At 41.2% G+C, this 25,863-nt stretch overlaps 1 protein-coding gene and 1 pseudogene across 2 annotated transcripts in view; one reads left to right on the forward strand and one right to left on the reverse strand.

Moving 5' to 3' along the window:
• LOC105299337 (sickle tail protein homolog) overlaps positions 1-25,863 on the reverse strand; it is a 133,195-nt gene that overhangs the window by 55,147 nt on the left and 52,185 nt on the right. Inside the window, exon 3 of one of the 2 annotated variants that reach the window (XM_023537185.1) lies at positions 5,523-5,546. The exons of the other annotated variant lie outside the window; for it this stretch is intronic. Within the exon in view, the coding sequence (XP_023392953.1) occupies positions 5,538-5,546 (9 nt within the window). The 3' untranslated portion in view covers positions 5,523-5,537. Of the gene's footprint in view, positions 1-5,522; positions 5,547-25,863 lie in introns of those variants that run through there. 2 annotated transcript variants of the gene reach the window in all.
• LOC111746261 lies at positions 6,664-6,782 on the forward strand (annotated as a pseudogene).

Here is a 25,863-nt window from a genome sequence, read left to right on the forward strand (position 1 = left end):
GCTGGGTGGAGATGTACACCATTCTGTCACTTCGGGGAGAGTGTGGGGTCACGCAATGTTTACATGAAGGCGGTCCCCACAGCGCTTAGCTCCTGGCCAGGTCTGACAATGGGAAGCTTGATGCAGGAAGCTACCACCACCGAGGGCCACTTCAGTACTTAATAACACCCGCCCCACCCCGCCCCACCCCCCATTCATCCCTCTTGCTCACAGATGTAGCCTTTCTAATGGAAGACATTTTGAGGAAGAGTTTGACCTGGAGCTAATGGTAAAGAAATTATATCCACGAGTCAATAAAAATTTCAAAAAGACTTGAGAAGAAGTTCAAAATCTAAAAGCTGATCCGATATTTTGCAGGAAATACATCTAGTATCAGAACGTAGGACTTCAAAGAACCTTCCATGAAGGGGGAATAAAATAAAGTAAGACTTCTAACAGAATCACTGACATGAAAGTTGTTGCCTAGAATTAAACAGCTTAGGCCTAAAAAGTGAGGAAACAACAGAAATAAAAGTATGAACATCTACGCTAGATAGTGCCTGGCAGGTCAAACTCTTGCTGTATGAGTGGATAATAGACAGGAGGAATTTAAAACGCAAGTGTTCCAGAGGTGAGGGCCCTCAATATTAGATCAGAGGAAAAGCAGTCAGATATTAGACGGTTAAATTAGCGAGACCAGAAACATCACATTCCAAACTGGAAGACGAGATGTTCCTTTGCAGGATATCAACAGAGAACAGGAAGTGAAAGGGGACACCTGGCTTCAGGGCTACTGACTAAAGCAGTTATTTTTATCACTTGGAAGATGCCGCTGCTGAAAGCATTATTTTCCACTCACGTATGTGAAATGCATACAGCCTTCCCTGATGCGCTCTGAGGCTTCAGAAAATAACTCCTTCTAAAGGCTGACAGCTGCTTGCAAGTCACTAAGACATACCGAGTGTCCAAAAAGGCAGCTTTAAATACCATGCTAAGGACCTGGAGTTTTGGAGTGAATTCACAAATGTGGGAATTTATTATTCCATGATATCTTTCGGGAATCCAAATTGCTGGTAAGAGGAGGCTGTTTGTTTTTTTATTACGGCATCTAGTTTGGGGGCAAAATGATGCTCTACTTCAACTCTTTAAGATTTCCAGGAGTCTCAAGTATCACTGAGTGTTAAAGACTATCAGAGACGAAACAGCTATGCCCAAAGGTAAAATTACTGGTGCTCCGGGGAGGCCAGAAAAATGTTGTTATCCTCTGTCATCGCTGAACTTCAAAGTCGTGGTGCTAGGTCTTCACGGTAGAAAGGCTTCTTTATTAGGAGGCTTTCATTGGCACCATTTAGCACTGCCCGAAGGGAGATCAAATAGTGCAAAGGCTTGGGTTTTTTTTAATAAAACAAAAATAATGTAATATTTTCCTGGGACATTTACCAGTTATGCAGAAAAATCTTAATAAGAGATTAAATCAACCAAAATGTGAAGACAACTTGTTCCTCTCTTTTAACTCCGGCATCAGGGGTGGGATCACTGGTACCACAAAGATCAATCCCACATGTCCAGTTTCCCCAGGACTCTATCATTGACCATTTTCTCCCCTTGCTTTACTCTTTCCTGAGGTGATCTCTTTCTTTCCTGTTTAGATGTCGAAGACTGCCAAACGAGTTCCAAACGCGTTCTTCCAGGCTAAGGTCTCGGCTGAGCCTCAGAGCTATATTTCCAGTTGCCTGATGACTGCTCCACGGGCTCCACGAAGAGGACGTGTCCAGACAGAACTGTGTCCCCTCGTCAACCTCCACCTAACCGCACCTGCTCCTCATCCTGGAATGACATCACCGCTCATCCAACTGGATGTTGGAATTCTAATGTAAGATGTCTCTCTAATCATAAATGTTTCCGCTTTCATTTATTTAATCTAACTTTATAAACACTTATATAGCATTGAGCGTGTGCCAATAACTGTTCTAAGAACTTTACAAGACATTCATCATCTTTTGCCATCATCATCACCAATAACCTTCTTACCAGTCTCCTTCACCACCCATCTGTTCTTCAGTGGCAGTCTTGGTAGCTTTGCCTAAAAGTACCTATCACATCATAGTACTTCGGGACTCTAAACTTCTGATACTCCCCATTTTCTGTACTACTTAGCATTGCGCAGAATGACCTTTATTACCTGTCTGTCACCTGTTCTTTCCACTGCTGTTCTCTTCACACTCCCCACGAAGACCCTGTTGTAGCCCCAGCAAACTAGGCACCTGAGCCCACCTGCTCTTCCCTCTGCCTGACCTTCTCCACCTGGAAAGCCCACCATCCATCCTGCAAGTCTCAACCAGGTATCAGGAAATTTCCCGACAAAAGCATTTCCAAGCCTCTAAGAAGAGCCGCCTAGAGGACTCCTAGGCAAATAATAAAATTCCAAGTGGATCTAAAACAAAATTCCAAGTGAAAATAGACGAAGCAGTTGGTTCAAAAGAATAAGGGACAGTTGCAAGGTTTTTCTTAACCAGATGGTCAAACCAGAAAAAAAAAGGGAACCTAATATAAATTTGCAAATGATGAAGCAATGACAAACTGGAATACTTTTCCATGCATAAAGAAAACGTGAAGGAATTACACAGCTGTAGTCATAGAAGCAGCTGTTGAGTCAGCCAACTCGGGTAAGAGAGGCATGGAAATCAGAGAAGGATGATTTATGCTAATTTACTTATATTTGGTCTGCGTACTCTCTATTTTACACTTCTAAACCTCCTGTCAGCATCATTTCTGGTTCTACCCATTTTCAGCAAGTTTCATACAGCACTTTTTCCCCCAGTTGTCTTTCTTCCCTCTGCTTTTACAGATTATGATGAACAAGAATATGGAGATGCAAGTAAAACTGCTGGTCACCTCCAGAAAACGCCATGTACGCAAATCTGAATCCGTTAACTCAAACGCAAGTGTGTTAGGTGTCCAGTAAGAACAAACTTCTGCCAACTCATTGGAGAACATGAACATGATCAAGACATAACCTTGAATTCAAGGACTCGCAGGTTTGGAAGCGGGGCTCACAGCCAGCCCTGGATGCCCAAACGGTACCTCGAATTTCACATGTCCAAAACCCACTTTGAGTTTGTCCCTCACACTTGATCCTTCCTCAGACCTTCCCATCTCGGTCAATGACAACATGAATCTTCATCTGCTGTGGCCGCAAACTTTGTTTATTATAACCATCCTTGACTCCCGTCTCTCTCACAGGCCCCCAAGGCGAGAACAGCAGCAAATCCTGTCACCTCTCAGAAACGGAATCTGACTACTCTCACCCCTCAGGCCACCGGGCTGGTCATGGCCCCTGCTGCCAATCACTAGATGATCCAGAAGCCTCCTTACAGGTGTTCCTCCGTACAGGTTGGACACATCTCACTACAGACTGCTCTACACAGCAACCCAAGTCATTCTTTTATAAAAAAAATTATGTAGGTCTTCAAAACCCTCTAACGACTTACTTCCCTTGTTACTCAAAGTACAAACTCAAGTCTTAGCCAAGGTTTACTAGCGTGACCTGATCTTGCCTGGGTTTGTCCCCAGAACCACTTCCGTACTGATCCCTCAGTCCACTCCAGACACACTTCCCACCCCGCACCCTGTTCTTCAGATGCCCCAAGGGAAGTTACACCTCTAGGCCTTTGCTGGCTCCTCTGCAGGCTCTTCCTTAAACGAACATCTCTGCACAGTCACCTCCTCTCCTTGCTTCTCCCTGGTCTACGTTCAGATCGTCCTTCCATTTGAAAGGCTTTCTCTACAAACTGTACCTCACGTCTCTCCATTTCCCTTATCTAGTCTTATTTTTCTTCATAGCCCTCATGCCACATGGTATTTCTTCTCTTTGTTTATTGCCTGCCTCTCTTCACTGAAATGTTAGTGCTATACAGGCAGGCACTTTGTTGTGTTCACGACTGTCTGTGTACACCTAGGCAGTGGTATATAATGTGACCTTCTTAAATATAGGCTGAACATATGAAAGAATGAAAGAGAAATATGTACAGAATAATCATAATGACAGATCAAAGGTCGTTCATTTAGATGGGACTCAATGCTGGAAAAAATAAAAAAGGAAACATTTGACTTCCCTAAAAGTTTCTTTTAAACAATGAGCTTCTCATAGGATTCCCTTTTAAAAAATAGATTGACATGCAACTCTCTGTGTAGCTAGTGCAGAAGTGACATCTATCTAATTATTCATGCGGAACACACTGTGTAGTGACTGTCATAGGCAGTCACAGTACTGGGCACACTGTGGAGTGGAAAGCTCAAGCAGTCAATCACTGCCTGCCTTCCAGAAGTCTATACTGTATTACCTTGAGGAAGATAAAGCATCAATATAAATGACTGAATGTGGAAATTCTGTGGCCTTTTTTGCAAGCAAAAGTCTTGGAATTCAGAAAACGGCCAATCACTACCAGCTGCGGCGATCATGACGAAGCGGCTGGATTTTTAGCCAGTGAAGAGGGCTGGGCTTTGGAGCAAGGTGGGAAGAGAAGATCTGCACTATTTGAAGAATAGTAGAAAGGTGCCTGTAGAGCTGAGGGCTAAGCTGGGCACAGGACTGTGGTGATATGGTGCAGACTGAAATTAAATTTCACTGTTCCAGATACTGACTATATTGGTTTGAAGTCACTTAATATGCTTTAAAATCAATTCATATTTTTTAAAAAACAAGAGATATGAAAGATTAATACCCTTAATATTAAATGCTTCAGAAAATGTTCTAGTCATTTTTTTAAGACTTTTTCTTTTGGTGTTCTTAACACTTCATTATTGATTGCATTATGAAGATTTCATTGATACAAAAATAATGACCTGGGTCCAACTTTAACTCACCAGGACAAGAAGGAAATGTCAGAGCAGAGGGCATTATCTGCCCAGATGCACTGAATTTTACTGAGATGCCAAAGCTTCGAAGCAGCCTTAAAAAGGTAGATGCCACCCCAAATGCATACAATAGACTAAAAGAACCACTCATGAAATGCTAAGAAAAAAGTCTTTATAATAGGACAGGAGAGAGACATATTTATACCACACTTAATTAAAGACCATCTTGTCAAAGAACAGAAGAAATCTCTGCGAACACATTGTGACAAGTGAATTAGGGGTAGAGAAGAGGAAAAGGGGAAGAGACAAGGTCAGAATAGATTCCAGTGGCCACAAGGTCACTTTTCTAATGACTAACATTTAACTTTCAAAAGAAATCAGAACTAATTCTCCCAAGAGTGAACTGACTAAGCGGTGATCTTTTTGCACTACAAGGCAGAGATTCGTTCTTTTTATCATTTAAAATAAGCTGTCAAGCAAAATAACTAACTTATTGTCTTACAAAGATTTTCCAGGAATCCCCCCAGATGTCCCAGGGTAGAAGGTGAATAGGCAGCCAAGCATGTCATTTGCATAACCTTAGCATCAGAACTGGGGTAAAGGGTTGGTGACGCTCCCCCGTGGTTCAAGTGACACCATTCTTAAAAAGATTTGAAATACTTTGAAGTCTATCCTTCTTGTATCTGAAATTAAACATACTTCTAAAGAACCTGTAAGAAAAATTGTTGTTGGATTGAAAGCTTGCACTCACATAAAGAAAAGGAAAACAGAAATGGCTTGGTGGGGGTGCACAGTGGAGGGGGAGGGGGACACAATTCCAGTAAATCTCATAAGGAGCTGACAGTGGGATCCAGAGAGAAAGCTCTCAGGCTGCAGAACACAGCTCAGGCGCCCAGGGGGTTCTGGGATGGTTAAGGCGGACGAGACAGCACCAGGAGAAATACTGTTTCTCATCTCCTCTTGCTTCATAAAACTGAAGTGACTATTTAAAAAAGACACAGCTAACGTGTGCCTAAGACACTTCAGTTGCCAGGGGAAAGTCACAGGTTTACTTGAGGGCTTGTAGTGGAATATGGTGTTTGGTGTAATTTGATGGAAGGGTCTCCTGCAGGCAAAACAAGACTCTAGCTGATTTTAGACAGAGTGGTTCAAGTCAGGAGTTTTACCTGAAGTTGTCTATCAGTGTCATAATAACCTAAAACACCTGAATTTTGGATCCTCGACCCAAACCAGCCCCAAGGAATACTTTGAAGTCCAAGTTTCCAGAGAAACTTGGTCTATTTCTCTGGAAGCTAGTATATTTTCTTTATTTTCCGTTTTCAAAGAGTCACATAATATTAGGTTATCATCTAGATTATCATATGTTATTGACAATTTGTAACATGTTTGCACATCTGTGACAAATGTTTTGAGGTCATTATTGCTAATATTCACTCTGATCCTGCAAAGATCCCCAAAAGTCAGAGGTCAGGAGGGTGACCGAGTATAAGTGACAGGGTAGAGCATGGCACTCAAGAGTGGCTGGTTACCCTAAATTCTGTCCTTTATGCCCAGTACATGCAGCTCCTCTGCAGCAACCCCAAACCGAGCTTCTCTCTCAGCTTCTCTCACGTGGGATGTGCCTCTTCCCATTCGTACACTTGCAGCCTGTCACTCTTCATCTTTGACACGAACTAATGAGGCCATCTGTGCCAGAGAGACTCTCGTGCCTATCAGATCCAACTCCTCTTTTTATATTCTGAAATGTAATTAATAAAAACTTGCCTAGTCACATATATTTAAAAAAAAAAAATGCAATATCCTAACTATTATCTAAAGGAGAAATGAGTCTAAGGTCATGTCACCCTGAACGTGCCCGATCTCATCTGATCTCAGAAGCTAAGCAGGGTCGGGCCTGGTTAGTACTTGGATGGGAGACCACCTAGGAAGACCAGGTGCTGTAGGCATGTAAACAAATGAATGAATGAATGAATGAATGAATAAGAAATGAAAGATAAGTTTATCACAAATAAGATGCACTTCATCAAGTAAAGGCTCAGGTGTTAACTACACCGGGAAGATGTAAGTAGGATCAGTGTGAATTCAACATCTGCATACGTGGACTGAGAGGAACAATGGTGCCATTTTTCTGAATACAGTAAAGTTCTAAACAAAACAGAGAACAACGTCCTCTCAGCTAGCATGGTGGCTGCATTCCTGGAAAATTCAGTATGCCTTTAAAATGCTCTGTGTATGTGTGTGCGTGTGTCTGTCTGTGTGTGTATTCTAGTAATATAAACACTTTTTCACCCAAAAAATGTCTGGCCAGATGTTCTCAAGTCATGGCCTCATATGGGACAATTCTTCCCAGTGTAAGACAATCCTATACATTGTAGGGCATCTAGCATCTTTGGCCTGTGCGCATGAAAATGTCAAACCTCAATTATTGTGACAAGCAAAGATGGCCCACAAGTCTCAACAGTAGTCCACGATAGGTGGTACTTCTGTCTGCTATAAGCTGTAGGCGACACTTCTGACTTTCCTTGTTTCTCCCAACCCTCCTTTATTCCCAGACAGCTAAGAACACTTTGACAACAAATTCTTTAGTACTTAAAAAACCCCAGCACATTATATTGTCATCACCTTCTGGCTATTAGCAAGAATATGTGAATTGGATCACTCAGCTTTTGACACGGTGACGTCACCTCTAGTTGCCATTTATTTGGTCTGAAGAACAGAGCTGCTAAGATGACAAAACGATACGATACACGCCATACAAGTGCTTATTTTCAGAAGCTAGCAATTGTTTTTGCACATAATCTATATTTAGACCCAATTAGCAAGCTCTCTCTCTGCACTTCTTCATTTAAAGCCAATGCTGCCCTGTGAGGGGATTAAAAAAAAAAAAAAGAAAAGAAAATGAAGCGGGAGGAAAAAACCCCAAGCCAAAAAAAATGAACAACTAACAAAGGGGACCTGAAAGTACCAAATCAAAGATTTTAAGGGGAGAAAAGGGTCTCAATTATTTAAGACTGAAGATGGTCACAGAAAAGTGATATATGCTTTACAATTTGTATTTTCCATGTTTGATTATGAGAAAATTGTCCCAGAAGTCAATGAGAACAATCTCAGCTTTTAATGTTATTCATTCATTAGTCATTCAACAGATATCCACCGGGTCCCTACTTCACATGGGGTTCTATTCATGTAACATGGCAGGACTTCTCAAGTAATCACTTGGGGGGCCTTGTTAAAATGTGAGTTCTGATTCATCGGATTTAGGACGGGGATTCAGATTTTGGATTTCTAACTAACTCCCAGAGGATGCTGATTCTGTTTGTCAGCAGACCATATTTTAAGTAACAAGGCACTTTAGGAAATCAAATAATTAAATTAAACATGAACTCTACCTTCAAAGGACTTACAATTTAGATAAGAAGAGCGATACCTTCCAAATAAACAGAAGAGCTTCATGCTATAAGAGAAGTACAACAGAAAGTACTATTCAAGGTCCAAGAATGACTCTGGCGTGGGGGTGGTTGGATATCTGGGAAGACATGATGAAGAAGGTGGCATTTAGGCTGGTTTCTCAGTGATCACAGGATTGGGCATGTGGCCCCAGGAAAGGAGAGTTGGGAGAATTTGCCTGGTTGAGGGGCCAGTGTCAACGAAAGGACAGAATTAAAAAATGTGGCATGCTCAGGTGAAGAAGGAGAAACCCTGTTTGGGGGAAATGACTACGAGGAGTGAATAAAAAGGTGGGAGATGGGACTGGGAAGTTGGCCTGGGAGAAGCTGGGGCATCCAATGGGGGAATCTACAACGTAGCTAAGACAGCTGCCAGCAGAGCAGCGGGAGAGACAGACACAAGGGGAGGAGGAAGAGACGCAGAGCCTGATACACCAATGAAGAGGGCACTGAAATGGTCCAGGAGAGAGAGAAAGAAGTCCTGAAAAAGAGGTAGTCATTAATCTTTAATAATTAATAAAAAAAATGCTAAGCCACTTAAACCTGAATTTTCTATACTGGGTTTCACTTTGAATAATGATCTACTTCCCCCTGATTTGACAAGCAAAGCCACAAGTATTTCTTAAAGGGTTTGGGAAAACTGATACATTAATGAAAAGTTATAGGATGACGTTCTTGGAGCACTCACTCCTGGGTTATATTGGAAATAGCTAAGAAATGCTGTAATTTTTTTTTTTTTTTAAAGAAATAAGATTTCATTTCACTGTTAATGAATAATGTCCCACCTAACACAAAACACTAGGTCATTTTTCATTCTCAGGAGAGGTGGTCTTAGTGTCATTAACACATTTCCTGTTACTCCATTGCCTGGGTCTGTGTCATTTTAGGTCACCCTGGAAAGAAACGTATCTCTAGAGAAAAGCATCTGGCTTTGAAATAGAGTGAGGGACACTGCCTCCAAAACATTAGTTTACAGTGTGGGAAAATGCAAGGTGTTGTAAGGAGGAAAATAGTTATGATTTTAAATTCTCAATTCCTACATTATCAGGCTGGGTCTGTGTGATTCAATATCCTGGTAATGTGGACAGTGTTCAAATTGTCCTTAATTTTTGGATCTTCAAGTTTCAAACCACTGACCGACCTTCCCCATCGCAGCAGGAGCCAACGGAAGCCCCAGAAGTATGCGGCTGACGAACAGAGATTTTACAGTTGCCACGCTCCTTTCTAAATCCTAATTAAGTGAAAATTCTTCCAAGGAATAATTTCGCTCTGAAGCCGTTTGTCCAATTGTACAGGGCAGCAGAACCGTGCTCCGTTAGGGAAACAGATGCACTGACTACATTTTTGTTTACGAAATACATATTCAGTAGCCTGTTTTTCTCCTGGGTGATTTTACATAAATGCCATTAACTCGCCTAACGGAACAGCACGCAGGCACAGCAAACGACACGCCCCTCGATGGACTGGAAATGTGCCATGTCAGGTGTTGGGTCTCTATCTCATTGATATAAAAAAGCTGGAGTCATGAGGTGATTGACTATTCAAAGAAGTCTATATCTGAGTAGGCAATTACATTAAAAACTGAACTGAGGGACAGCAGTGGAGGGAAAGAGTGAAATATATGTAAAATAGAAGGAGAAAACTGCCTGAACCAAGCCGGCAAAGGCGGGGCCCCAAGGTGACTACAGCAAGGACAGCTGCGGGAAACTCTCCAACGCTGACAACGCAGACCCTGCATGGGTCTCTGTGTCCCAGATGTTAGTCTCATTAACATGCAGTCAAGACCGAAAAACCCCACGTCAGCTCTGGCAGGTGAACTGCCGCCAGTCGAGGGAAGCTGTTAACTGAAGACACGGTTGATGATGCAGTCTACCTGAAGAACAGACAAGAGGGGGCTGCAGGGGTTGAAGCACACACAAGACATCCGGGACCTCTCAGACCCATGGCACATGCTCAGAGTGGAGAATGACATGGAAGCTTTTACGCGGAGCCCCTCTGATGGCGACGGCTGCCCAGCCCAGCCCATGTCTGGTTGCAAGTTAGAGGAAAGTCCCTGAGCGTAATTGGTGTTTCCTGGGTATAGAATGAAAGATGCAAAATGCCAGGGGCTTTCCTCTGATGAGCGGGAGAGAAGGGAGGAGAAAGGGCGGATGGGGGACGGTGAAGTTCAGGGGCAGCCAAGGCGAGACAGAGTTTGTTTAGGTATTGCCATTAAAGAAGACTTCCTGAGCATTCACTTAGGTGCATTTCAACATGCAGCTTGCAGCAAGTAAAAGTGAGATTTCTGGTTCATAGGATGAGGCAACGAAAGTCCTACATGTCTCTTTATTTCCAGAGATGACCTAAATAAGAATATTCTAGACCACTTATTTTTTTTAACCATAAGAAGTGTTCTGTATCCCCTCCTCTCCACCTACCATGAAGAATTTCCAAAAGTGTCTGCATTAGGCAGTGTCTCACACACAGGCTGCTGAGTATTGAACTTGACTCAGACTTCAATCTCTTGGAATAAACCCCCCCTCAACCACAACCTGGTCGTTTTTCTTGACAGAATAGTGCAATGGATTTCCCCATTTGGGGAGTCAGCACATTAGCTACGAGTCAAATTCCGGTAGATATGAAGTGCACCATAAATAGTCTGGGGCAAATTCGGCCAGGATTTTAAGAAGGTAATAAGATACTTTTAACTCCAGTGGAATGTGAGAACACCCACTGCCTCCCTGCTCTTCCGCCTAACCTGTTCGCAGTTACACAGGATAAACATCTTTTACTTCTAGAGAGGGAGGCGAGTGGACTTCCTTTATAGCCCAAACCACAGGGTCTTCAGGAAAGTCTGTGTGACCAACCTGAGCTGCCAGGACACAGGGATGGGAATTTAGGTGGGCCAAGTTTGTGACTTAAAGAATACTGAGCTCCCGGTTATTTGGTCCCAACTGGTCCAATTCAGTTCCTGGGCTCATCTTTTAGAGTTTTCCGTCGGTTAAACAACTTCCACAGCAAACCGTTGCAACAACTTAGCACTAACTCTACACTACGTCAATTTAAGTCTTCGGGATCTCTTTCTTTATAATCTCCAACAATTTTGCATTGTTTTGATTGTTTTATTTTCTCACTCATGTCTCCTTTAATCCTCCAGCAAGCCTTTCCTGATTAGAAAAGAGCCAGAGAACTCACCCAAGCATCTCCATTAGAGACCTGGACAAAGTGTTTCAAGTATTACTGAATTTTTAAGCCCCTAAACAAAGATCCTTCAATGTTGTTTCATCTGATTGCAGGGTATAGACTCCCTATGCATGCCACGGAGGTAGGGACCACACATAGCTATGTTTTATCTAAGGCTCTGTGTACATAACGGCAGAATTTAGTAGATGAACTTAAAGTCTTCAAAGTCTTAGACTTTTGGGATTTGTTGCATTTAAATAATAGCTCTTGATTTGAAAAATCTGCAAGGAAAACACAATCCTTAGTAGGATTCTTTTTCGAATTGCAGTAGAAAAGCACATGAAATGGTTAATACTGTTTGCCAACTCTGTGGCAGCACATGGAAATAAAAGTTGCTGTTTGACCAGAAGCATACTTCTGATAAAAGCTCATGAGTGGCAGGAACATAAGTCACTGTCCCCACAGACTGCCTTAGAAGTATTTCCACATGCCAAGGAGGAAGGAGAGGAGAAACAGAATGACTGGTCAAACAGTGCGGGTGGTGATGTCCCACGGAATCAGGCTCTGGGCCAGCTATGGATAAATGGCAAGAAGAGGTAGCTTGGGTCTCCTTGTCCACAAGACGAGCTCAGCCTTCTATTACAACAAGCACTAACTAAGGTCAGTATGATCGTAGTGGGGAGAGGCATCGTGAAACAATATGAAACAGAACAGCCTACATAGGTGGTGGATAGAAAACGAGCTTTGAAAAGAGAGGACAATTTGCTATCCCTACTAGATATATTTTAGTCCTCCCCAAATAAAAGACATTAAGAGAGATATCTGATCATATTATGCTTTGTTAAAACCTTGTTCCTGTTGGATTATTGTGGGAAGGTGAAACTCAGCAGAGGAGAAAGAACTACTGCTTTTTTTGGGAAACAGTTTTCAAGATACTTTTAGAATTCCAGTAGATTCCTACTGTTAGGTACTTATAACTTTTTTTCCAAGACCCCCAGATCTAGTGTGAAAAATTGTGATTAGAAATCAGATTTTAAGAGTTACTTTAAGAGTTACTTTTCTTAATGCAAATAAGATGCTTTCTTCTACAGAGGAGCACAATCTAGTTACATTAATATTTCCTGCTCTTCAGATAATGACTCCATTGTTCACTGATGATTTGGAGCCTTACTCCTACTCTCACTTCACTCTGATATTTGCCAACAGCCTGGGCGGCTTCAGTGCCCTTAGGACAAGCCCTTCATCCCTTTGCCTCCAGTTCCTCTGGCCTCCTTACCTTAGAGCAGTCTTTGCCTGCACACCACCCACACTGATGGCCATCCCCTGGAGCTCAGTAGCACCCACAACTAGTGCTTCATGTCTGAAATCTTCAGCTCGACTTCTGTTACCCTCACTTTCTATCACAACCTTTCGGTTCTCATAAACTCCTACTGTGTCCACATCTTCAGTCCCCTCCCTGTTACCTATCTATTCCTAAACAGAGTGGATGTCATTATCTATCACTTCCCCACACTTCTCAAAACCTTCACCTCCTTTAACCACTCATCCTCTCCCACAGCCACGCAGCCAAACTTCAATCTCCCATCGGTCCCAGTATCATTGACCTTCTCCGTTCACTGAAAAAAATTCCTCGGCCTTGCTGCCTGGTGCCACTACCCACCCATGGCCTCTGACCTTGGCGGGGCTCTCACAAGGCCTTGGTGATAATCCTTCTCAACGTTCCCCTCTCCTTCCCACAGAAACACAGCTTCAAATCTTGTCCATTCTCTTCAGGCTTGTTCTTTACCAGCCTGAGATTTTCATTGGAAAAATTGAAGGCAGGACACAAGCCTTCTCCAACTTGCTATACTGCCACAAGCAATCTCATCTATATTCAGCCCCAATCTTCAGGGGCAGTGGGGGATGACGGGGTAGGGTGGGGAGATCTTTCTGTCCCTCCTTCTTCTCTTTCTCCTTTGGAAAGCAAATCCACCCACCAACTTTCTCCATTCTTTCAAGGCTCTCTCCGCTCAGGCTTCCTTAGGGATCACAGGCTTCTCATAATCTTTTGTGGTTAACCCTTCACTCTCATGGTAAGGCTTCCAGAAAGAGCATCTACACTCCCAACTCCAGACCTTCCTGACCTCCCAATCAATTCCTGACCCACTGGCCCTGTCCTCAATTGAAATGGCCTCTTGGCAGCTGGATCCAACAGTGATGGCAATATCCTTTATGCTTTATTATTATTATTTTATTTATAATATTGGACTGAGTCTTGTTTATGGACAAGGCAGATAAAAGCCAATAGAGAGAAAGAGGTAAAGAGTATAGGAAAAAGCACACGGCCGTACCTAGGCACATTGTAGGGGTTTAAAATGTGACAACCACATAAGAGTTAATAACAACTAAAGCAGCTTTTCAAAAGCTACAGCTCAAACCCTTCTCACTGGACTTGCAAATATGATCACGTCACTTCCCTAATTATAATCTTTCAGTTGCTTCCCATTGTCCACAAGATGAAGTCCAGACTCTTAACTAGACATTCCAGGTACTTCATTGATCTGTCCCAACTCCCTGGCTTCCCAGCATCCCTGCCCTCCGCCCACCCACATTCACACATTCTGTGCTGCAGGCTCATTAAACTATTTGCAGGCCACTTCTTAGACCCACCATGACCTCTTCTCTTCCAATTGACTCTTTTGTGTCTGGCAATCTCTGATTCATTCTTCCAGAATCAGCTTCAGGGTCGACTTCTCTGAGCCAGCTTCCCTGACTGAGATTTCCTCTCATGTCCTTGCTCCCTCCAGGGTTAGGCGCCCCACCCCTCAGGTCCCACTGCTTGTTCTGTCCCTTGCATCGGCATCTACATCCTATAGAGCAACCCTGTGCCTTCTCTTCTACTAGACCAGAAGGCATTGGATTTGGAATTTTATGTAAGGAGTGTATTAGCATTTTCCATACTTGCAGTTACATTGCCTGGCATGTGGTTGCTGTCCAATATACATTTGTTGAAGAAATGGCAAATAGAAGACTCAGAGGAAATGCTCCATAGTACAGCTGCCTTTATGAACTACAGTGAATAGAAGATAAAGTCAGATCTCCATCTGACTAGCCATGGGAGCTTAAACCTATCAAAATCATGTCTCAGTTTACAAATCTGTAAAACAGAAAAATAGCCAATAATATATTTTGACATTTTAAAATTAAAATAATACACAGAAAGAAAAGAGATCATAATATATGCAGTCCAACCTCCTTCACAATATCTTTCAAGTAAATAAGTCATTTGGCAAATGAATTAGAGGAACATTAGGGAGTAGGCTCCCAAGAAGCATGTCTACTACGCAATTAAAAAATCTTGTAGTACTTTTCAGATGCAAATAAATTTCAAATGCTGGCTGAATTGCAGCTGGCAGGATCATATTCTGCCAACTCAGTTTCTTCTCCAAGCTTTTAGGACTGACTTGAGGTGTCTTTCCAAACCCACATGTTTCTCTGATGGCTAGCAAATTCCAGAGTGAATTTTAAAAGCAAAACAAACAAACAAAAAACTCTCATGTTATTAAGTGAGATGTACATTTGAATTCTAACCAGTTTGGAGAATTGAATTATGGTTTTATTTCACCAATTCCAACTCGTAAAATTTAAAGCAATTCATCGGTCACAGAAAGAAGAGCATGGAATTTACTAAGTGTCAGAGGTCCGACATCTAGTTCAGTTAAATCATGAGCAAAGAAAGTGTTTTCTTTAAAAATGTTAAACCACTTCTCCTAAAAGCCTAAATAAAAAAATCCTATTAACTATTCTTTGATTTTGACAAAATTCATTTCTATATTCACAGCAGGAAGTTATAAAGTTCAGACTATAAGCATGAAGGAAAATAGTATTTTTATAATGAGCTTGGGGGGAAAAATACAAAAGACAAACAAGCTTCCCCTAAAGAAAAATGCCTTTAATTGCATCTATAGTAGTGTATGATTATTTCCTGTAATTACAAACTTGATTTAAGTCTTCTCAAATATGAATGTGGTCATTTGGACTCATAAAAGTTCTCACTGACCTAAGCACCTTCATTGAAAACAAGTGAGAAAAGCTTCTGAAAGGTAAAGGGCAAGATGGGTAGATCCTAATGCACAGGCAAGGACTGAGGAATTCTGCATTATTTGATTGAATCAAATATGATTATAATTCCTCAACTTATGATCTAAAGTGAAATAACTGGGTTGACTAGGTGGCCCTTCCAATTAGCACCAGGTAGAAGAAGTGAGAAAACATGGTGATTTTGTTCATCAATGCTTTTCTTCCTCGAGGGGACAGAATGCTTCGGTAGGAAACCACAGAACAGGATCTTAGTACTCAGGGTCTGGAGTAAAATGAAATTATCTAGAATTAGGATTTTTAACATTCCTTCAGAGAATGCAAAAGAGCCTCCAGAAGATGTTGGAAGTCTCAATATTAAGGGAAATAATGTCCTCGAAACTTTCTGCCTCGCTTTTCCCATCAAATTAAATCAACAATAATACCTCCCCATTGTCTCTTCCTTCCTGAATCATAAAGTTCTAAAAGCAGTGTCCTTATTTGGCTCATTTGATGTGTACAAGTGTATATGTGTGTATATATGTATTTATACTAAATATATATATCTACTACTTATTATATATATGTATATATAATATAAATATATTAAATGACTAAATTTTCTAACCTGTGTTAATGGAGGAAGCATAAACCTTGTTCTGAATCAACAAGAAATTCTGTAAAATGAAAGTTGATGATAGCATTTAAGGTCTCCTAAAATACATAGACTATTTTGGTTGTGAAAAGTAAGATTATACAGAGAACTCTTAAAATTCAACAGTAAGAAAATGAGTGACCATTATTAACTATTATTACTAGAATTCATTAGCATGCATCACATGAAACTGCAGTTATTGAACTGTTTTTGACATACGTAAATGTCAATTTCGTATGGTCCTATCTAAAAGACTTCAACATTCCTTTCTAGAAAAGTGTCAACAATAATCTCAGCATGGAGGGAAAACATCCACCTCTACAAACCTACCTCATGAACCCGAGCACTCTATCACATTAAAAATGATAAGGGCTCATGTGTTCATTCTATTTCAGAAAGTCATTTCTTCAACAAGATGACTCATCACTAAGCCCTCTATACCATGAATTTTCAAATGAGTTTTTAAAAAGTCAAATAGTAAACTTGGAAAACCAAATGGCAGAGAACCTCCTTAGGCCATCAGATGAACCTGAACCCTCTTAACACCTCTCACTATTTTTTTCTGTCCACTAGTAATATTATTTTCACTTTTTTTTTTAAACCATAATAACATATATGTTTATACCCTCTGGCACTGCAGAAAAGCAGCAAAAAGGTTTAACTGGAGTTAATGGTGCCTTTCTTTTTCTATTTTTGAATTTATTACATTTTAGTTTTATAAGTTCTTGCATAAATTCAGGATTCTGAATGATAGACTCTAATTGAATTACTTTTTAATTGTAATAAATATTTTAATAACTTTAAATTTAGTATGCAGAATTCATAAACCTTTGCTTTATGATCTTTTTCATATGATCTTTTGCAAAAATTCTTCATTTCTTTTCACAGAGACTTCATTTTCTAGGTAAATTTTGCATACTCATTAATCAGTTCAATGGCAATACCTCCATTTGAATAATATTGTAGATTTCATAGTGATGTATTAAAGACTATTATGACTGAGATGCCATTGTGCTAAAGAACTTTGAAATCAAAGATGCTACTATGCTCTTGGATCGAGCACAACATATGGTGGACGCTGCAAAAAAAAATTTTTGGCATATCTATAAAACAGATCTAAGGGACCAGAAGGAGAAATAAGTTCCTATCCCTATCCAGTCTTACCCCCAAAACTTCCCATTAATTTGAGCTTACCTAAAGCAGATTCAACTGCCTCAGCTCTTCACTAGTGATGCAAGCAATCCTCAATCTCTTTTTCATATAAAAGCCAAGAGAGAGGTGGCCACATGGTGGAGGTAAATTTCTATCTAGCATGACACTGTAAAGCATGCTGATGGTAACACCCCGTTCATTTGCAAGGAGTATCTGGCTGTTGAAATTAGTGAACTCAAAAACTATCGTGCTTTGGTTCAATTCAGATTTTCTAGAACACATCTCATGGCTTGAGGTAGCATCGGCGATTTCCCTTTGTCAACTACCATCTACGGTGATGAAGCAAGGGGAAACGCCCCCTCCTGTTACGTCAAAGCCATATATTTGAGGAACTAAAACCAGTTCATTCACTGCAGTGGTAAATCACCGAAAGTAGGAACTATACAGTGTAGTTTTCCTATGGATCATGAGAAACTTTGTAAATTGTGTGGTTAATTAATTCTTTCTAATGGAGATGGTGACAATTATGACATGCTGAGATTATCCATATCCAGCTGAGATTTTTCTGCGATTGATTGAAATAAATAATGGACTCTAGCTGTCCATCATTTGGTTTATCTCTGGTAGGAGAGAGACGGAAGAATTATAATTATTTCTAAAGGTGTTATGACAAAGTAATTTTACATTTTTTACTTGAAGACATTCTCTAAGGTTGGGGTTTGCTGAGCAGCAGCAAAGGAATTGGAAGCTAAAGTAGGATGAATTTTCAGTTTTAAGAGATATGAATGAATTTAAAAATTTATATTCCTTATTTTGATGACCTGAAAACAGGCTCATGAAATTCTGACAATTTTAGAAGACTAGAGCATACGAAAAGACCCTACTTTTGTCCGAAAATATCTATGCATCGTAAAATACTGAAAATTATAAACAAGAATGTGAACAAGTATTACCTCTTGGGGGTAGAACAACGAGGCGGTATTTTTCATATTTTTCCAACTTCTTAATCCAGAAAAAAGAAAAGTTTGAAAATTAGCGATGCCACTCCACAAAACCTACTGACGTCCACCCTAACACAACTGAATCTTGGGACTAGGAATAATTCTCTGTGAAACGCATATTAAGTCAGGCAAGGTGGATCGGTTGGAATAGAAAGGGTGCAGCTGGAGAAGGTGTACTCGGATACAGAGTGTGGGCAAAGTCCAAAGGCAAATCATCCTGTTCGCGTGACTGGCAGATGCTGGACAAGATGAATGATGGCTTTCAGGAGAAGCCACAGCATTTCAGTATTCTTCTCAAACAGACTAACTCAGGAATTGCTCCCATCTACAGTGTATGGCATAAAATTTCCTAGAAAAAAACCCAAGAAGCTGCTTGAAACAACTTACAACTCCATGTGAGGGAGACTGAAGCTGCCTAAGGCTTAAGAAAGTCTGCAAAGGAAACTAGACTTTTGGTGGTGAGCGTGCAATACAGTATACAAGATTTATCGAATTTTAATGTTGTACACCTGATACTTATGTAATGTCATAATCAATGTTATCTCAATAAATTTAATTTAAAAAAGAATTAGTTTGCATGGCCTTCCAGTCACTAGAACTTTAAACAACATAGATGACGAACACAGTACCACCTCATCTCCAACCTGTTTATTAACCTCTAATTAATTATGTAACCAATATACTCATTGTAAATTAGCAAGATGTGAAATCTCTTTAAGTTACGGAGCCATTACTTGTAACCCAAGGCCCAGGAGAGGGTTCTGGCTCAGGGTACCAGCAGGCTCTTCTACTCTGAGTTACCTTGCAAAGAAATTAAAGTGCGTGTTGGACACAACGTTCGCTTTATATTCTTAGCTTTCCATAAGATCTAGATCATTAACTCTGTGCCAATTTCCTCTGCAGAAACTACTTTAAATAAAATGTCTCAAATAGAAATGCAATTTAGAGATAATAAGATAAGAGTTAAGTTTTTCAAAGACAGAACATAGTTTTCCCAATGCGTTAAACTGGATGTCGTTAAACTGGACACCAGTGAATGCTAAGAAGTCTCTTTTTTTGTGTGTGCACATGCAGAATTTATCCCCACTGCTAATCATGCATGAAATCTTCGTGAGACTGACAGGTGAACATAAATGTCAAGCATTCCAAACACTAATTTTGATGCCTGCACCCTTTCTGAAAACTGGAGAGCTCCAGAGGTTTGAATTAAAAGATCCTCCATGCTAGTAAAGGGAATGCTAATACGATTAAAAACCACTGCATTTGCCTGCAGAATAGAACTGTTTTTGTTCTATTTTGTTTGCAGAATGAGAGATGCAAGGGAGGTGTGGCTAGGAGAGCTCAAATCATACGTCCTCAGAGATAAATATCATCACCTTCTAAAGAACAATGTTTAATTGCAAAGTCTTTCAGCATCAGCTTTGCTATCACTGGGCCTTGACCTACATAATTTCCTTCAGAAATGTCTTACATTCTTAGAATATTTGGTCTCCATAAAGCCTTCCTTGCCATTTTTTAAACTTATCTAAAATTTGCTTTATTAAAGTTTTGTTTTCACTGTTAGTCAACAACAAAAAAAATGAAACATTCTGTAATTTTCTATTTATCCTTACTAGCCGATTAATATAACTCATCAAAATTGGTAAAAGGAAGAGTCTCTGAGAAAGTATTCAACTTTTCTGATTGGGCACCACTGTGAACAGGGTCTGTCCCTCATCTTCTGGCTCTGCCGCCCCCTCGGCCTTCCCATCCTCGCCCTCGGCCTTCCCATTCATGCCCTTGGCTTCAAGGCCTCTATATGCAGATGAGTCAATCGCTTTAGCTCACACCTCTCTCCTGGGTTTGAATCTGTGTTAACTGCCTATTGGACATCTCCCCTTGAATGTCCTATAACCCCAAACACAGTGGCCAAAATCAAACTCCTAATCTGCTCAACCTCTCGAACGGCTCCCTCACCTCGTGAAAGACACCACCATCCATCCTGACGTCCGGACTAGAAACTGAAGTCACCCTCAACTCTTTCTCCTCTTCCTTCTCCTCCATTCACTACATCCTATTGATTTCAGCTCTTTAGTCCACCTTGGATCCATCTGCTTCTCTCCATCTTCCCTGCCACCACCTCTACCCTGAATCAGCCGGACCTCGTCTCCCGCGTGACCTACTGCAACGGCCTGTACCAGGCATCCCTGCCTTCTGTCTTACAGCTGCCTTCTCCGCTGTGGACTCCCAATCCATCTCTACCCTGCGGCCAGTGGCCCTTCTAAAAGCAAATCTGTGCCTACAACCCTTCCATGGCCCTTAACACAAAATCTAGACTCTTTGGCATGGCCTCCTGGCTCTGCTCATCCTCTCTCTACCCGCTTCCAACCACGCCCTGAGCCTGACACAGCCTGTGGTACCTGTGCTCAGGTGCCTTGACCTCTGTTAGTTGCACTAAAAATATATATGCTCTTTTCCCTCCAGGCGTCCGCTTACGCTCCGGTGTGTCTGGAAACTCTGCTTTCTGGCTAAACTAACTCATCATCTTTCACGGCTCAGTGTAGACGTCTCTCCCTGTGGAAGTTTCCCAGCCCCACAGCATGGGTGAGGAGCTTCTTCAGTGTGTTCTCATGTCACCAGCTGCTTTTATCATAGTCTATTTTAACTACTGATTTGTTTGCTGTCACCACCAGACTGTAAGCACCACGTTGCCCTATCTCTCGTATTCCTTTTGCCTCTCCAGTGCCTAACTTAACACGCAGACCAGAGTCAGCACTGAACAGTCATTAAATGAAGGCGGCTCTATCACGAAGCCGCCACATACTCAATGCCCATTGCATTGCTGTACCCTGTCTGATGCTTTGAATAGATCATCTCTTACTCACACAACTCTGCAGGCTCGGTATTATTTTTGGACATTTTACAGATGAAAGTCAGTGGGATTAAATAGCTTTCTCTAAGTCACACAGCTCATAAGTGAATTGAAAATCAGGTCTGTGTAGCTTCAAAATTCCTGCTTATCTCACTCCAAACACTGCCTCTCCCTGTAGTCCGTGCTAAACGACCAGAGTTCTATGCATCAGGCCTCACGGAGTAATTCTAATCCATCTTCTACCGACGGTCTTTCAAAACTGAAGACTTTCCAGAAGCCAGCGGTTAGGCTGACCCCTTGCACCCCACTGTGCTTGCATGTTCTTCTCCCTGGTGCCTGCAGCTCTTCCCACAGTAGCTCATCAGGGCTCCTCCCCGTTTTTTTTCACACAGAGCCTAAGAAAGCATCACTATGCTTTAAAGCACTTCACCCACGACAGCTTCATCTTAGCTGCCAAGACCATGCGCCCACAGGGCAAAGGCGCGAATCACAAGCTGCCATCCACCAGCATCACGAAGAGAAGCCCGTGGGCATCGCTTGTTCTAGGGGAACACTGAGCTCAAGGCCTGGCTGGTGGCCGGCAGTGCTGCTGTCCTTTGGCTCTAGTCTGCCTCAGGTGAGGGTGAGTCAGAGAGGTGACACAGGAAAACCTGGACAGCCGGTAGGCTCTCTCTCCCCAGTCAAAGGTCACTTAGTACAGCATCTCCCCCACTGTTTATGAGGCTGCCCCCTAAATGGGCGACCTGCGACCCATCTGCTGGCTCCACTGCACATGACAGCCACTCCAACGTCTACCTCAGGAACACGAATTCTTGGAAGCAAATTCAGCAGTCCAGAAAAAGCCACTCTCTGGAGCTAACAAATCCAGGCTGAGAGCTGACAAAGCCTTTATTTGATAAGTCACCTCAATTTAATCAGATTAGACTTAGACTTGGTTTGAACATAGCAAGAAGTTCCAATCTACAACACTAAGGATGAGAATGTAAGAGGGTAAAACATTTGAATATCGGTCTGAAAGTTTCTGAAAAATTCAAACCCAAGTTTTTCCACTGGCTTTAGTAGCTACCTCAGAAACAGTAAGAGATTCTCTCAAACCAGGCAGAACTAGATGGAACCGTAAATCGTTTTGTCATTTACATTTCTAAAAGATCTTTCTTTTTCAAAGGACATCAAAGCTGAATGCCCTTTGTGTGTCTGAGTTCTGTTCAATGACATCAATAAGATGGATGATGGGCAAACAGCATCCAAGTCCATTTGCACTATTATTAGAATAATAACATGTAAAATGATATGAAAAGAAACAGCACTGATTCCAATGACCTTGCAGCCCAATTTAATCACGGTTTCACTAAACTCAAGCTGTTGAATTTATGAATTAAATTCAATTTCTTTTCCACGATCTGAGCAGGCCTGGGCAGAAAGAAGTGGTTGAGACTGAAGCAGCAGCTTGCCTCCCCTCCAATATTCACGACACTGCCAGGTTCACTGCTGGGCTAAGTCTGGAAGGACAGGCTAGAAAAGAATATCAAAAAAGCCAAGAAGGGTGAAGTGATGGCCAGGTCTCCGACTGCAGTCTGTTTCTGCCGCGTCACAATGGCGAGTAGACTCTACTTTGGAAAAAAATCTATGAAGAACCAAATTACATCAATGCTAAAACTCAACAAAGCCAGTAGCATTCATCTCAACTGCATCTTAGGCAAAGACTTAACGGGGGAAAAAAATACACTAGAAACTATTGTATTGCTTGTTATACGATCAAGCCTCGTTATTCACAGGCTCTATATCTGTGAACTCACCTACTTGCTAAAACTTATTTGTAATCCCCAAATTAATACTCCCAGCACTTCCGTAGGCATTGACCAACGCCAACAGGGCGGCCGTCTGCCTTCTTGTTTCAGCTCTCGTACTGTGCAAAAGTGTCCTTCTCATGGGCTATTTAGTGCCACGTTTTTCACATCTTAGTGCCTTTTTTTTTTTTTTTTGGCAATTTTACTATTTAAGACGGTCCCCGAGTATGCTGAAGTGCCGTCCAGGGTTCCTAAGCACGAGGAGGCTGTCACGTGCTTTATGACAAAACACATGCCTTAGATGAACTTCCTTCAGGCCTGAGTGGGAGTGCTCTTGGCCTCGGGGTCAATGTTAGTCATTCAACAATATATAACTACTGCAAATAACAAGAATTGACTGTGTACTCAAACTATAGCAAAAATGCTGTAAGTACATAAAATAGAACTTGGAAGAAAAAAAGCAAAGGCTATTTAGGTGTACTACATCCATTTTTTTTACTTTTTAGCAGATTTAAGAATTTGACAATTTCTGATCATTGGCTTGCACTGTAGAACATAGCCGCCAGTCAGTACTTAACATAGTCCTCGATAATTTGTGATGTCGTATTAGAAATTAGTCGTAATTATTATAATTTACTCCTGAACATAGTGTATAGTTTCACCTTAAATTAAAAAAAGCTTACACATCTTAACCATCTACAAAATTTCTACAAGATTTCACAGGTGTATTATTCATATTCATTGAGAGTTAAGACTTTAAGACTTCAAATCAATCAAGTCTTACTTATTCTGCAAACTAAGATTAGTATATGCGCATTCTGCAAAGCTGGTCTTTACCTAAACCCATAGGAAATGTGAGGCTGCCACACCAGCTTGGGAGCAATGTAGTTATTCCAGTTTTGGTCACATCGCCATCGTCCTCCAAGATCTACTCTTTATAGAAAGCTAAATTTCAAGAACTAGGTTGCTAGAATAAACCAGCAAACCTTCTAAAACTAAGTAAAAGCATTACATCTTTGTAACCATTTGTTTTTGTCTGATTTGTGTACCACTTTGTGAAATCTCAAGTTTTTTAAAAGTAAGCCACAGTTGGATTTTCTTATCACCAAGTCTTAGAAAGCATTCCTCATTTCCCCAAGTTATCCAATAATACTGGACACCAATCTGAAAATAAGCATTAGGCACCTCAGGTCTTCCCCTGACTCAAAAGTTCCTAGATATTTGCATAAAATCAGTTCACAATTGTGTGTGTTGTTAGAATGACTTTAGTAATATGTGGAACACAAACTATTACTTATTATTTATGCAATTTCAGTAGTTTTTTGCTTTAAAGTGTGCATTTCTAATTCGTCGGTACTGCATTGGAAAATTCGCTACCCTAAAATGTCTGTCCTGATCGTTTTTACGTTTGGGAGTATTATTCATGTTCTTGTATTGAGGTAGGAAAGGGGATGCCCCATGTCCCTCTCAAAGATACCCCAGGGTTTTAATTAAGGATGTGGTGTGGGACAGTTGTGCATAGAGAAAAGCAAAAGGGCCTTTATGTGCGATCCTGACGGGGTTCAGATAGTGAGCCGTTTGTGAGAGATTCTGCCAAGTACTCTAAAAGAGATAACTTAAAAATAACCATGAAACGAAAGCTGCAAGTGTGTATTTCACTTCAAAGAAGACTGTTCATGCCTAGCATGGACTCTCTTAAAATGTCTCTAGAGAAAGGAGAATGAAGGAAAGAGTAATACTTAATTTGATAATTATTTGTCAAGTGTTCTTCCCTGTTCACACTTGCAAAAGTTAATGAGAGTTTGATCTCTTGATAGGGAGATCAAACCATAGGGAACCTTATCAGTCTCTAAACATAATTCTTCTCTCTCTCCCTTGAGTTGGGCAAAGTGAGGGGACATCTCACGTAGAAAAACGTCAGCTTCCCTCTCTTATATATTTAGTGTGGAAAGATAATGAACTAGGTTTTAATATTTTCTCTTCCCAAAGGCTGCTCTCCATAAATGATCAACAGTCTAGGGGACAGGAGGGCACACACTTCTACACAGTGGGAGTCCCCTGACATTTTTCCAGCAATCAAAGACGTCATCCTCAGAGCCCTGACACCAGAGAAAAAATTGGGGTGAAAGCTATTCTCATCTTTGCTCTTTTTATTAAGACTTTTCAAAGGAGACTTTATTCTAACATGAATTTAGACAAAAAAAGAAAATTAAGAATTTTTCCTCCAGGCAAATAATTCATAAAGGGGGGGGGCGGGGAATTTCAATATGATTTATTTCACAGAGATCATTGAAGAGTGTGTGAAAACAGATCTCTACCGAAATTCCAGGATGGCTGTTAATAGCTACCATGGAAGAAATAAGCAAAAATTTCAAAGACAATTGTTAAATAAATCCATTGCTACTTTAACAGTTATCTCAACTTGGCTGGAATGTGACTAGAACTTGTGGATGTATATTCACTTTGACTGGAATTTGACGGGCAAGCGCCGTATTTTGTACTCTACAATGATGGAGTGGTTTGGTGAAGGCAGGGCTCCCTGGAGTGTGGCTTCGGGAATTCATACTCTTCTCGGTCGGTCACTCACTCGAGGAATTAAAGAATTGAAAGAAACCCCAGACATCCTTTCATCATCTCTGTAACTTGAACGTTTTTTCCAATAGATAAGATGACCAAGGCCAAAAAAATTAAGTGACCGGGGTCACCTATCCCATTAGAAACAGGAGACCCGGGGAACCCTATCAATATAACCTGCATTTACAGTGAGCATCAATCAGTGCGTCCCTACCTGGGCAGCGACTTTCCTGGTAGTTCTTTGTTAACCAGTGTTACTGCCTAAACACACTACCATCTGTTACAGGAATGGGAACTTGATCATATGGAAAGAAGGAAGTCTAAAGGACCTTCTAATGTCATC

Source organism: Pteropus vampyrus, unplaced genomic scaffold, assembly GCF_000151845.1.
Source record: "Pteropus vampyrus isolate Shadow unplaced genomic scaffold, Pvam_2.0 Scaffold180, whole genome shotgun sequence".
NCBI lineage: Eukaryota > Metazoa > Chordata > Mammalia > Chiroptera > Pteropodidae > Pteropus > Pteropus vampyrus.